Raw genomic sequence first — 13,897 nt, 5'->3', positions numbered from 1 at the left:
CCCATGCATTGATGACTCCTTTTAAAGACTAGTATTTTGGAATTATATTAATATTCATGTTATAGGCAAAATGTGTTATATCAGACTAGGATTTTTTTTTCAGCCTGCTTTGTATTAGAATCATTTTAACAACAAGTTGACTTTAATGGAGTCCAAGGGGTTTGGAAACAAATTATATTATTACTCAGCACTCTACCACCGCCACCTGTCTGCTACCCCATCCTGATATACGTACTGCAACAGCAAGATTGAGGACAGTAAAACTGTCATCTTCTGACCCAACTGACAGTCCACGTTCAAAGATGGCACCATTGGGCTGCACAAAAGAAATTGTGTTGTCTGAATTCTGAGTTAGATTTTCCTTGGCCAGATAGCGGACTCTGAAAAACGAAATGAAAATTTAAAAAATAGTTTCCTAAACACCGATTATAATAAATCTTATGGCATAATCCGCCAAAGCTATAAATAATCATCAATTGTACATATAGAGCAATACGAAGGATAAAAATAAACTGTTTTCATGTGAATGTATAATTGAGTAAAAGGCTAGACTTTATAGGAGATCAGCTACATATTTAAATGGATTTCTTTAGATATGTTGAGACTCAGGAGAGGTGACATACATAGAGTGGGTATTTAATTAATAATAATTCAGTAGATTTGCTGAGTCTCTGGTTCGATTTCTTACCCTAATATTAACCCTAATAAAGAAATTTTAAACTTACAATGTCATTTACAATAAAAAGAGTCACAGCTCATCGCTTAGTCAAAGCTTAACTTAAATAATTATCATGTTTCTTTCACAAAGATTGCTGATTGCCTAAGAGGCTGCCTGACATGTTTAGTCTGGTTATAGATATGTAGATGTCGGATACTTTTATTGGATGAACTGTACATCCAGGGTTACAGCGAACAATAAGAGATAATTAAAACATTCATATCCCTTTTTGCATCTGAAAATAGCTAACAGAGGGAGAAAAGAGAGTTTGGTCCAGATATTTATGCTATAACTATATATGAGGTGACTCCCACTCACATGCTTTATTTAAAGAACTTGGGGATGAAGGTGATCTTTGCCAAATATATTCATGACTCAACTAGTCCTTTCAAAGATGGAGGCCAAAGGGGAATGGTTAGAATGAAAAAAAAATTATATCTTGGTGGTCAGGAATAGGAAAGGAGAGATTAAAGATAAAGGGAAAGTTTCATATATTGAGTTTAATTTCATGGACTAGAACTTAAAGTTTATTTATTTATTTATTTTTTTTACATATAAACCATAATCTGAAAAAAAATCTATAAGAATAGAGATGTTTAGCTCAAATGAGAAAATTTATTGCAAGGGTTTTAAAAGAGTCAAGGTGCTATATAAAACTTATTTCTCCACTGGTTCTCAGGCTCTTCCTCTCTCAAAAGGTGCGGTTAAACTAGATGCCTAAGAATTTAGCACAGTGAGTTTTAATTGCACATTGAGGCAGAGCCAAGATGGTGGCAGGAAAGCAGGGACTTGCCTAAAGCTCTCCCCCAGGACCCTCCAAACACCTATAAAAAATGGCTCTGAACAAATTCTAGAACTGCAGAACCCATGAAATAGCAGAGGGAAGCAGGGCTCCAGCCAGGACAGGCTGGATGGTTGCTGGGTAAGGTCTATCACACGGAGGTGGGAGTGGAGTGGAGTAGAGCCAAGTGTGAGCCTCACCTGGACCAACCAGACCAGGAGCCAGGTGGAACAGGCCCTAGCACCCTGAATCAGTGAGCTGTGGCAGTTACCAGATTTCTCAACCCACAAACACTAAAGAACACAGAGAAGGTTAATGGGAAAAGCTTCAGGGACAGAGTGAAAGGAGTTCAGGGTTTGGCAACTGCCGTGGGGGCAGCTGAGGTGTGCAGCTCTGAGGACAGAACTACAGCTACAGTTGCTTCCAGCCCCAGGCCCACGTGGTGGGAGGAATTAAGTGAGGGATCAGAGTGGGAGTGCAGAGACTGCTTAGATCTGAGTCACAGTCCAGGTTGGCAGTTCTTGGAGGAGGAGAATCATTGGTGTGGCAGAGCTTGCTGTGCAGAAATAGCTCTGAAAACAACAGTGCAGCTCCTCAAGCTTGGGACAAAGCACTCTCTACTCTACAAGAAGTTGTAACCCCATGAAAAGCTCAAGGGTCAAACAGACTTAGATTCAGACTCAGACTTTTGAATCTTTCTTTGGTGACAAAGAAGACCAAAACACACAGCCAGAAGTCAACAAAGTCAAAGAGCCTACATCAAAAGCCTCCAAGAAGAACATGAACTGGTCTCAGGCCATGGAAGAGCTCAAAAAGGATTTGGAAAAGCAAGTTAGAGAAGTAGAGGAAAAATTGGGAAGAGAAATGAGAGTGATGTGAGAAAACCATGAAAAACAAGTCAATGACTTGCTAAAGGAGACCCCAAAAATACTGAAGAAAATAACACCTTAAAAATAGACTAATTCAAATGGCAAAAAAGCTCCAAAAAGCCAGTGAGGAGAAGAATGCCTTGAAAGGCAGAATTAGCCAAATGGAAAAGGAGGTCCAAAAGACCACTGAAGAAAATACTATCTTAAAAATTAGATTGGAGCAAGTGGAAACTAGTGACTTGATGAGAAATCAAGATATTATAAAACAGAACCAAAGGAATGAAGCAATGGAAGACAATGTGAAATATCTCATTGGAAAAACCACTGACTTGGAAAACAGATTCAGGAGAGATAATTTAAAAAATTATTGGACTACCTGAAAGCCATGATCAAAAAAAGAGCCTAGATATCATCTTTCAAGAAATTATCAAGGAAGACTGCCCTGATATTCTAGAGCCAGAGGGTAAAATAGAAATTTAAAGAATCCACCAATCACCTCCTGAAAGAGATCCCAAAAAGAAAACTAGGAATATTGTTGCCAAATTCCAGAGCTCCCAGATCAAGGAGAAAAACTGCAAACAGCCAGAAAGAAACAGTTTGAGTATTATGGAAACACAATCAGGATAATACAAGATCTAGCAGCTTCCACATTAAGAGATCGAAGGACCTGGAATATGATATTCTGGAGGTCAATGGTGCTAGGATTAAAACCAAGAATCACCTACCCAGCAAAACTGAGTATCGTGCTCCAAGGCAAAATATGGATTTTCAATAAAATAGAGGACTTTTAAGCTTTCTCAGTGAAAAGACTAGAGTTGAATAGAAAATTTGACTTTCAAACACCAGAATCAAAAGAAGCATGAAAAGGTAAACAAGAAAGAGAAATCATAAGGGACTTATTAAAGTTGAACTGTTTTGTTTACATTCCTACATGGAAAGATGATGTGTATAATTCATGAGACCTCAGTATTAGGGTAGCTGAAGGGAGTATACATATACATACATATATATATACATATATATATATATATATATATATATATATATATATATATATATATATAGGGAGAGAGAGAGAGAGAGAGAGAGAGAGAGAGGGCACAGGGTAAATTGAATAGGAAGAGATGATATCAAAAAAATCAAATTAAGGGATGAAAGAGGAATATATTGAGAGAGAGAGAAAAGGAGAGATAGGATGGGGTAAATTATGTTGTATAAAAGTGGCAAGAAAAATCAGTTTTATAGGAAGGGAAGAGGGGGCAGGTGAGGGGGAATGAGTGAATCTTGCTCTAATTGGATTTGACCTGAGGAGGGAATAACATACACACTCAGTTGGGTATCTTATCGCACAGGAAAGGAGGAAGGAAATAAAAAGGGGGGATGATAGAAGGGAGGGCAGATGGGGGGAGGAGGTAATCAAAAGCAAACACTTTTGAAAAGGAACAGGGTCAAGGGAGAAAATTGAATAAAGGGTGATAGGACAGGAAGGAGCAAAACATAGTTCATCTTTCACAACATGAGTATTGTGGAAGGGTTTTGCATAATGATACACATGTGGCCTATGTTGAATTGCTTGCCTTCTTAGGGGAGGTGGGTGGTGCGGGGGAAGAAAATTTGCAACTCAAAGTTTTAAAGGCAGGTGTTCAAAAAAAAGTTTTTACATGCAACTAGGAAATAAGATATACAGGCAATAGGGCATAGAAATCTATCTTGCCCTACAAGGAAGTAAGGGAAAAGGGGATGGGGGGAGTGGGGTGACAATGGAGGGCTGATTGGGGAATGGGGCAATCAGAATATATGCCATGTTGGAGTGGGGGGGGGAGGGTAGAAATGGTGAGAAAATTTGTAATTCAAACTCTTATGGAAGTCAATGCTGAAAACTAAAATATTAAATAAATAAATAATAAAAAAGAATAAAAATAAAAAAAAAAAGAATAGAGATGTTTGCAAAAACAAAAAAGGCTTCTGTTAGGACAAAATGCTTTAAGATTGACCAGAAAGCACAAAATAAATTGATTAGATTGTCATGGCTATCACAACATCAACTTTTTTGGCAAAATTATTATTCTAGTGCTATCAATATTTGAAATTTGTGGGTTTTATGACTATGCAGCCAAAGCCTCATTCATTGTATTTAGAATATGATAGAATTACGTAATATTTAAAAATTTGTAAGATCACCTAATAGAGATGATATCTTTGTTATCTCCTTATTGGAAGCTCTATAAATTGTTTAAAAATGGATCATGTTGAGTCCTTGCTCCATTCCAGGCAGTTTCTTACATTTTTGAGAATCAAATTCATATAATCTGAGAATTCTATTCATATAATTGAATAGCATTGTAAATAGCTATGGCTATTACAATATCCCTGATCAATTCCTTACATGCCTTTTAAAGGAGTATGTTCATAACAGCAATGATTTATACCTAAATATGGCTGTTTGCTAGTTTTGCAATTACAACATCTAGCCAAGAGATGGCACTCTTTAAAAGAAAATGCTGATCTGAAGTTGGCTTTTCCATCCTCTAGTTTTTGGAAAAGATTTGTAACTGGACTAATTATCTGAATTTGAAGCCTAATATGCATTTTATCCATGTTGTACCAAAGTGCAAGTTCAAAAGGAAATGGTAAGCATTGTCCAACTACAAGCGGTTGCTTTTAATTTTTTTTCTGTTTCAAAGTTAGAATATCTTAAAGAGGATTTGGTTTAGATATAAGAGTTTCATAACAGCTAAACTTTGAAATAGACTTTAGAGAACCTTAAGAGGCTTATAAAAGTGGATCTTTCTGGGTCTAGGTATAATGCTGAATTGAAGGCCAAGAAATGAAGAAGAATGACTTCTTCCCTCAAGGTAACTTCTAATCCTAAATACTGTCACCTAGCTAGCAGACATACTTCCAATGAGATACAGAAAGCTCTTGTCCATACAACTCTGGCGTGTGGAAATAGGGAAACGGTGGTGGTTTTTTCCTGTTTTGTATTTATTTATTTAACTTTAGGAGGACCAAGAAGAAGAAATAGTTGCTCCTTTTGCCAGCAAATGGGCCTCTTTTTACTTCTCTGGGAGGTGATTTTAGAGAGGAGGATGAGGGAAAAGAAGAAGTAGAAGAAGGTGGGGGGAGGAAGAAAAGGAGGAAGATATTGAAAAGAAGAGGAGGAGGAAAAGGAGAAAAAAAGGAAAAGGAAGAAAATGAGGAGGGATATAAACAAGAAAAAGAGAAGGAAGAAGAGAACATGGCAGCACCAGATAATGGGACATAAGTTTAACAAAATTTTATACTCTTTTTTTGGAGTGAGATTGTATATTTAACATGTATTTATTAAGTACCTACTAAGTATAAAGCTCTGTACTAAGTAGTAGAGATAAGGAAAAAACGGAAAAGAAAGAATAAAAACCCAACTCTCATCCTAAAGATACTACTCTACATGAATACTGTCTTCATTTTTGACCCTAAAAATGCTGCCTACAATAAAATAAAATGAGAAAAAGTAGAATTTGAATGTGAACAATGACTAAAGGCAAATAGAATGCTCGGCTATGGGACCAGTTAGGACAGAAGCTTTATAAACAGTTTAGAGAGGAATATAAATATCCATGAGGGGGGACAATCATGGAATCATAGATTAAGAGATAGAAGGGACCTTTCAGGTTTTCCAACCACCTCAATCTGCAGATGAGGAAATAGGCTTGCAGGGATGAATTGATTTGCCAAAGATCACACACATAGTAAATAACAGAGCTTGTATTTGAACCCAAACCCTTGAAATTCTTTCCATTGGCCCCTACCAGATAATGTGGCAGGAACTAGTTTGGGAAGTAGAAATACCACATTCTTAAATCTGGTCTACTCAGAGGTATATATAAATATACATTTCAGGAGTCTAATTATTGGGGAAAAGTAGGAAAAAAATAAAGGGAAGCCTGGGAATTTTATGCTCTAAATAGAAATATAGGCAAAAAACCTTTTTGAATGGCTTTCAACATCCCAAAGAAAAGCTTTATTTCTTTGATTGGAAACCATATAAACTATACTGCATGAACCTTGTATAATAACCTATAGGAAACTAGCATGTACTTAATGTTGGCAAAATTGATTTTTGTCTCTGAGAAGATTTCTCTACTTAGCACATACATCCAACCACTGAACTAACATGAAAATATGGTAATAAACATGAACAACTCTAACAGATGGAAACATGAATTTCTTTTTTTTTAAATTTTTGTTTGTTTTTTGAGGGGGGAAGGCAGGGCAATTGGGGTTTAGTGACTTGCCCAAGGCGACACAGTAAGTGTGTCAAGTCTCTGAGGCAGGATTTGAACTCAGGTACTCCTGACTCTAGGGCCCATTCTCTACTCACTGCGCCACCTAGCTGCCCCAAAACATGAATTTCTTGCTAATAAATATGTTTAAAAAAAGTCATTGAAGAAATTTGGATTTAACCAGAGTTTGATTAAGTTGGTGGGATTTAAAAACATGCATGATATTTCTTTCTGCTACTGATTAAATTATTGAGGAAGCCACCAGACTTGCCTCTTTTGTGCTTTTATTTCTCTCATTCCAAGAAGAGACATGGTATATTCCATTTTCTAAAGCAGGCAAAGGATTCATAAACACATCCTTAGCAAAGCGGGGTTTTTTTTGGCAATAAGCAGACAGCATTTGACGTTCAGGAGACGTTGCCATTTATTTTTCTGAATTTTCACTTACCTGTATGTATAAGGGCCTCTTTGCTTAACCTTAATGTTGCTGCTATTGACCATCACCTCCTCCGGATTTTGCACATCAAATATCCAAAACTGTCTGTAAACGTCGGTGCCTGTTTTAACCCAATTTTTATAAGCAATTGTACCTTCTTCAATCACACATTGCTGTGGAAGAAAAAAAATCAGTAAATTTGGATTAGTTTGCAGGAAAAAAAAATGCTGATTATATCAGTGGGAGTTCATAACATTTCATCACCCAAATGGAAAACTAACAGAGCAACCTTGTTACACAGGCAAAAAAGTCACCCTGCAATGTTGCCACATACTTGCAACAGAATTTGTTTTAAATTATTGTAGTAACCTTTTCAAGTTAAGTTTTTGCCAAGAGACAGCAAGTGTGCAATACTGCAAACAAGTTTCTATGATATTAAGGAAATGGTTGTCAAGAGGAGGATTAACCCTGGATCAACTTTATTGCAAAATTTAGCAACAAAATGTTAAGTAAATTTTGAATATGATTTGAGAATTTCATAGCAGTGAAAAAGCTACCTGGTTGTTTGTGTGTAATTCTCTTAGCTTAAGCACAAAGGGAGGTGGGGGAGGGGGAACCAAAACAACAACCAAAAAAATACAGAAATATTTAAAAGCTATTTCCTTAAAGAATGCTGTTCTAGAAACACTGGATATTAAATAGCCAACTCAAAAGTCTTTGAGGAACTCTGGAGAGAGTCAGCCATCTACTTTGCTACTTTGAAGAATTGTGATTTCATTGGCAAAGTGTACCAATTGGTAAGAGAAACTCCGATGACACAGATTACAATCATTAATAAATGGTTTTTCAGAGTTTTTCTAGGCAAAAAAAATAAGTATCTGAAGTTAGCTGTGCCAGTACTCTGATAAGAAACATTTACCCCAAACCATCAATGGAAGCCTGTTCAGCTTGGGGTCTGAGACAGCTGACATTCCATTGGCTTAGCTTTCCACATCTACAGTCATCTGAAGTAGGATTGTAAGGGAGGACTGAAGTCTCAGCAAGTTTCTAGCCCAAAGTATCATGTATTAACATTTCCCCTCTTCGTGTTCAACTCTAATATACTTTTCCTTTTATTTGCTCTAGTCTGTGATTCCAGGCCTCAGGTGAACTCAAATTCTACATTCCCATAGCTGCTGGTGAGTTACTTTAGCCAGAAGATGACTTGACAAGCACAGTATAAGGTCTTCATAATTTTCCTAAAAAGCACATTGGAGGGACAGTATCTATGTTTGCAAATGGCATACAAAGCCTCTCTAACCACATTATTCCTATACACAAACCCAGCAAATACTCCAAAATATCAAAGCTATAGTCCCTCAGTGAAATGCTGGTAGTATTTGGTTTAGCAACAGATGTCTCTTTAAAGGGAAAAACATGCATACACTGTTAAAAGAAAATACATTAAAACGCTTTAAAACCTGTCATTCTTTTCAGGGGAGAGAGGTACAATTCTTATATAAAGAAAAGGCATCATATAGTTTGTTGTTCTTAATTAACTTGCCATGAACACAATCACCATGTGAAAGGGAAAACACAGTAATTAAGATAGACAATATTCCAAACGAGGGGCTGTAGGAAGTATGGCCAGGTCAGGACAGGCTTTTTTTCCTAGAGTTAGATGGAAAAGACAAAGAAAGAGACATCAGAAAGATTCAACCTAAAAAAAAAAGTCATGGAAAGAGAAATCGTTTTATCAACTGGCCTTTTCCTAAGGATCACTAACATCTGAATTTCTACCTTTCTTCACACTATCTATGCTTTCTACTTCAGTTCTAAATGTCTTTCCCATCTTCAGAGCCCCTTTCTTATTGTCTAATGTGTGAGATAAAGGAATTCTCAGAAGAACTGGCTCCAGATTTCAGTGGAAAGTAATTTTTCAAAAAATTCTGTAGTTTTGATCTATTTAGAACTGAGTTGGTAGTGGCTGCCCAAATGACCAGTTATAACGATCCAAAAATGTAACATAACATAGAGGAGAGATGACTAGAAGCAAACAAAATCAAAAGACTAAGGTCTGACTTCAAATTTGCTACTTTTTGACAGTGTCATTGGGGGAAAATCTTTTTTTTTCTTTTTTTTTATAAAATGAAGATAATATTTCCACTACCTATCTCAAAAGGATTTTTATGAAGAATTTATAGATCATAAATAGTTTATAAACATGAGGTACTACTATTCTTATCACTGTCATGGTAATATAAAGTACTTTGCAATTTATAAAATATTTCCACTTGAGCCTCACATATCATGAGGTAAGTAAGTATTTTGCATGTAATCATTGTGAAAATCTCTGATGATGATGACAGTGAAGATGATGATGGTGTTGGCTGTGATAGCAGCTAACACAATATATAGACAGAACAAAGAAAAGAGTCAGGGACAGGTGAGAGAGAAAGAGACAAGAGAGATGTGAGATGAAAGAGAGGAGGAGATACAGAGAGAAACACAGATGGAGACAGAGCAACAGAGAGAGAGGGACAGAGACAGGGGTGTTGGCAGATATGGACAGTGATAACAGGTGAAAGAGGGAGAAAGAGGCCAAACTTCACTTAAGCTATTTCATTTGATCTTAACAAAAACATGGCAAAGTTGATACTATTACCTCCATTTTATAAATGAGGAAACTGAGGCTGATGATGATTAAAAACATGTCTAGAATAACCTAGCTAATAAGTGTCTGATGCAGGATTTGAACCCAGGCCCTTTTGACTCAAAGTCTAATGAAATATGGACTACACACATTGCCAATTCAAGTGATTTTAGGTTGCTTTTCCAAGGTGACAGCTAGGAAGTAGAAGAGCTGGGATTTAAACTCAAATCCAGTGTTTCTATTTTATTTATACACTGTATCACACACTGGTTCTGCGGCATGTACACAGCCTGGAAAGTATTCTAAGATGCCACAAAAATAATTATTTCCACAGTTTAATAAGCCTACCAAAAGAGTGGTTAGTTGTGGGTCAAGTCAGGAAGACTTAGGTTGAATTCCAACTTCTCACATTTATTTGCTGCACGACCCTAGGAAAGTTAACTTCTCTGTCCCAAACTACTCCATCACACTTTTCTAGGAAGTCCTTAATGGGTTGTGGTCTTCATTAGTGGTCCTGTGCTAATCCCCAAACAGGTGACAAGTCAGTTTCACCATGATAAACCAAAAGATACTTCTATATATACAATTTGCCATTCACAGAAATGACTTTTTCTCATGTTGTATCTAAGAAAATAAACACTGTCTCCATGTCTTGTCATATATATAAATTCTGTTGGCAGAATTTCTTAGACTAGGAATGTGTACTCTTAGGAATAAGGGTTACAAACATCAAATTTTGCCAGAAAGGAAGACGAGTGACAATTTCACAGAGGAAAAAAAGGCATTTGATAGCTAGTACATTTCACTTGGTGAGCGAATGTTTGCTTTGAAGTAAATAGATTGTTCCAAAAATTTAGCTCATGAAGGCAAGATTTTATGGTAGTATTTTAGTATTAGAGAAATTGTTTTCCCAAATAGGGTAAGGTTATTTGAATAACTTTCAGTACAGTAAAAAAAATTACATGCTATTGCTGAAAAAAATCTGTAACTCATTAGTTATATAATTGTAGTAAGCTGGGGATGTTGGCACAGAACATTAAATGTATTTAGGGGAAAGATCATCCTGTGACAGAAAGGGTGTCAGAGCCTTTTGAAGAGAAGTAAACTCATTTAAAAAGAATTCCCTCCTGTAGCATTATAGCTCTTACTGGAAATTTTAGCAAGAATAATTATCTTCTTTCTACTTGCTTAAATATTAATTTTTTGAATTGCTTGTTTTTTTCAGTTTTACAAGTTTATGTCTACTAGAATTATAAACTTCTGCAGATTATAGGCCACTATTTTTTTAAACCTACAACTAGGTTCCAATTACTTTGAATAATGAATCCAATGAAGGGCTCCCACATATTCGAATATGGACTACATAATTCTTCTGGGCTGGAACCAATTGCCATTTACATAATTATAACTTCAAATAGTGTAAATTCAAATACATGGGACCCCTTCAGGGGATTCATTATTTACAATAATGCAAATATTCCCCTTCTTCCCCCTTCTTCCCCCCTCCTTTGCCACCTAAGCATAGTACTGCACCTACTGTAAATATGTACACTTAGAGAATTGTATAATTTGTGGGATTTAGTTGGTAGCATTAACTGTCTATATCAACCATGAAGTAGGGAAAAGCCCATCTTCCATTTGGCTCTGTGTGTGCTCACAAACAGGATTCAGTGCCTCTCATACTACCACTATAATCACTACCCCATCTATACCTTTCTTATGAATTCAAGTGAAACAGGCATTCGTACCTGGAAAAGAACTTAACATCTTTCAGCAAAGGAAATTAGAGCCCACAGAGATTTCTTAACTTGCTCAAGATCGTGTGGCCTAGTAAGTGGAAGAGCCAGCCCTGGAACCCAGTTCTCATTTCTAGGTCAATGTTTTTCCTACTATATTGGAGCTTGCTCAAAGGTCACTTAAGGAAACAATGAATAAGCTAAAACAGGAACTAAGTTCTTCCTGATGATTCTGCTGCTTTATGCACTAGAATTTTTTCTTGTTTGCAATTTTTTTTCTGTTTTCAGTTTGCAACTCTTTCCTATGCCAACACTATGAGATACGAAATCACGTGTATCTCCTAATTTCTAAATAGATATGATACTGAGCGATTTGACAATAGAATAGAAGGAAGGTTTGATTTTCCCCCACTCTGAGTCTAAGGCATTTTAAATAAGATATACAGCCTATGGTGAATACACCAGTAAATTTTAGTGGAGTCTGGTAGTAAAGGAGCCTGAATTTTTGCATTAGCTTGAATCTTTTAGATCAGCATCTGCCTCTGTAGTGGAGTATTCCAACAGAAAATCTAGCTCATAAGGCAACTGAATCCCAAACTGCTGACTAAAGCCTTGTAGAGTTTGGGGGAGAGTATGAATATCAATGCTATTGAAACTTTCACTCTACTGAGTAAGCATAACTTGCAAGTCGACAGATTAAATTGTTATCGATCCTGTTCTGTTTTTCATAGTTTCACTCATTCAGTGTTGTACAAAAGTTTACTTCTCAAAGTAATAGCAATGAAAATAATTGTTATTATTAATGTTAGTGATTTATTATGCTGTTTATAATTGCAATGCTGATAATAAATGTGGTATTAAAATAATATGCTTGACAAAAGTTTATACTGATGTGATTTTTTTCCTTATAGAATGCAGAACATTTCACAGATGTTATCTTATTTGAGGCTTAAGTATTATCTCATTTGAGGCTTACCACCCTGTAAAGTAAATAATGTAAGTATAACTCCCATTTTAAAGATAAGAAACTCTATATTCATCTAATCATAATAACAACAATAATAGATTGTATTTACATATTACTTACTAAGTGCCAGGCACTGTGCTAAAAGCTGTAAAAATGATCTCATTACCTCTCCTCCCTCCTTTTCCTTGACACTACTCTCTCTCTCGCTTCTCCCCTGGGGGATGGTTACTATTGTCTCCATTTTACAGCTGAGGAAACTGAGGCAAACAAATTTGAATTCAAGTCTTCCTGACTCCAAGTCTAGAGCTTTATCCATTGAAGCCCCTAGATGCCTCTAAGGATAACTTTCATCTAAAGATAATTTTCTAGTTTTTGGCAAATATTGAATTACAGGATTTTAGAACTAAAAGAAACCTAGTCCAAGCCCTTCATTTCACAAGTAGGAAGTCAGGACCCAGATCTTTAATTACTTGCTAAGAGTCAAAGAATTATTAACAGCTGAGACTTTTTGACTTCTAGTCCAGTGATGTTTTCCATTTCATGATCCTACCAACTAATAATATTAGGAACTGTCCTTTTAATAAGGCATTAAAAATATATTGAACAACACTAAAGAAAATCCATTTTTCAAGGACACAGAGTGGATGATCAATCTACTCATCACATTTGTAAATGGACAAGAGAGAATACATGTGAATCAGTGTAACACCCCACTCCCAACTCTTTTGGAAAATAGAATAGTCATACATTTATTGCTCTTTTTTCCTTGTGTTCCATTATTCAGCCTCTTGTATTCTTGCTTTTGTCTGACTTCAACACTCAACTGAAACACTCCTTCTTGGGCTCTCCTGTAGCCTGCAATACTACTGATCACCCTACATCTCCTTTCTCCTTTTCCTTGACACTGCCCTTACCTGATGGACTATTTTGTTATTCAGTCATTTCCATTTTGTTGTTGTTCAGTTGTTTTCAATTGTGTCTGACTCTTTGTGATTCCATTTGGGGTTTTCTTGGTAGAGATACTGGAGTGGTTTGCCATTTCCTTCTCCAGCTCATTTTATATATGAAGAAATTGAGGCAAACAGGGTTAAGATACTTGCCCAGGGTCACACAACTATTAAATATCAGAGACCATTTTTGAACTCAATTCTTCCTGAATCTAGTTCCAGCACTCTGTGGACTATAGTGCCACTTAGTTACCCATTATCCATAGGAAGCAACATATACAAGGGAAAGAACATGTTCTAGTCAGATCTGGCTTACATCTGGCTTTGTAGGCTTATATTGGTGATATTGGGCAAGTCATCTAACTTCTCTGGGTCTCTATTTCCTCATTCATAAAATGAGAATGACTAGGATTAAATGTCCAGAGACTCCTTCCAGTTCCTATATTTCACCTCCAAATTGCATGGGTCTGTCAAGACTCAGGCCTGGATCTTTTCTTTTCTCTTTATTTCTTCCCTCCTGGGCATAGCATGAATTCAGCCATCTAC

The 13,897-nt window shown here is 36.4% G+C and overlaps 1 protein-coding gene across 3 annotated transcripts in view; it reads right to left on the bottom strand.

The window, feature by feature from the left end:
- The window catches only part of CD36 (CD36 molecule), a 90,495-nt gene that overhangs the window by 32,521 nt on the left and 44,077 nt on the right, over positions 1 to 13,897 (bottom strand). For all 3 annotated transcript variants that reach the window (XM_036761560.1, XM_036761558.1, XM_036761559.1), the window contains 2 exons: positions 7,082 to 7,242; positions 236 to 380 (listed from right to left, as the gene is read on the bottom strand). In XM_036761560.1, coding sequence (XP_036617455.1) covers positions 236 to 380; positions 7,082 to 7,242 — 306 coding nt within the window. The remainder of the gene's footprint in view (positions 1 to 235; positions 381 to 7,081; positions 7,243 to 13,897) is intronic.

Source organism: Trichosurus vulpecula, chromosome 5 (genome assembly GCF_011100635.1).
Source record: "Trichosurus vulpecula isolate mTriVul1 chromosome 5, mTriVul1.pri, whole genome shotgun sequence".
Lineage (NCBI taxonomy): Eukaryota > Metazoa > Chordata > Mammalia > Diprotodontia > Phalangeridae > Trichosurus > Trichosurus vulpecula.
The sequence above is the reverse complement of the archived record's forward strand: the minus strand, read 5'-3'. Positions and strand labels throughout refer to the sequence as shown.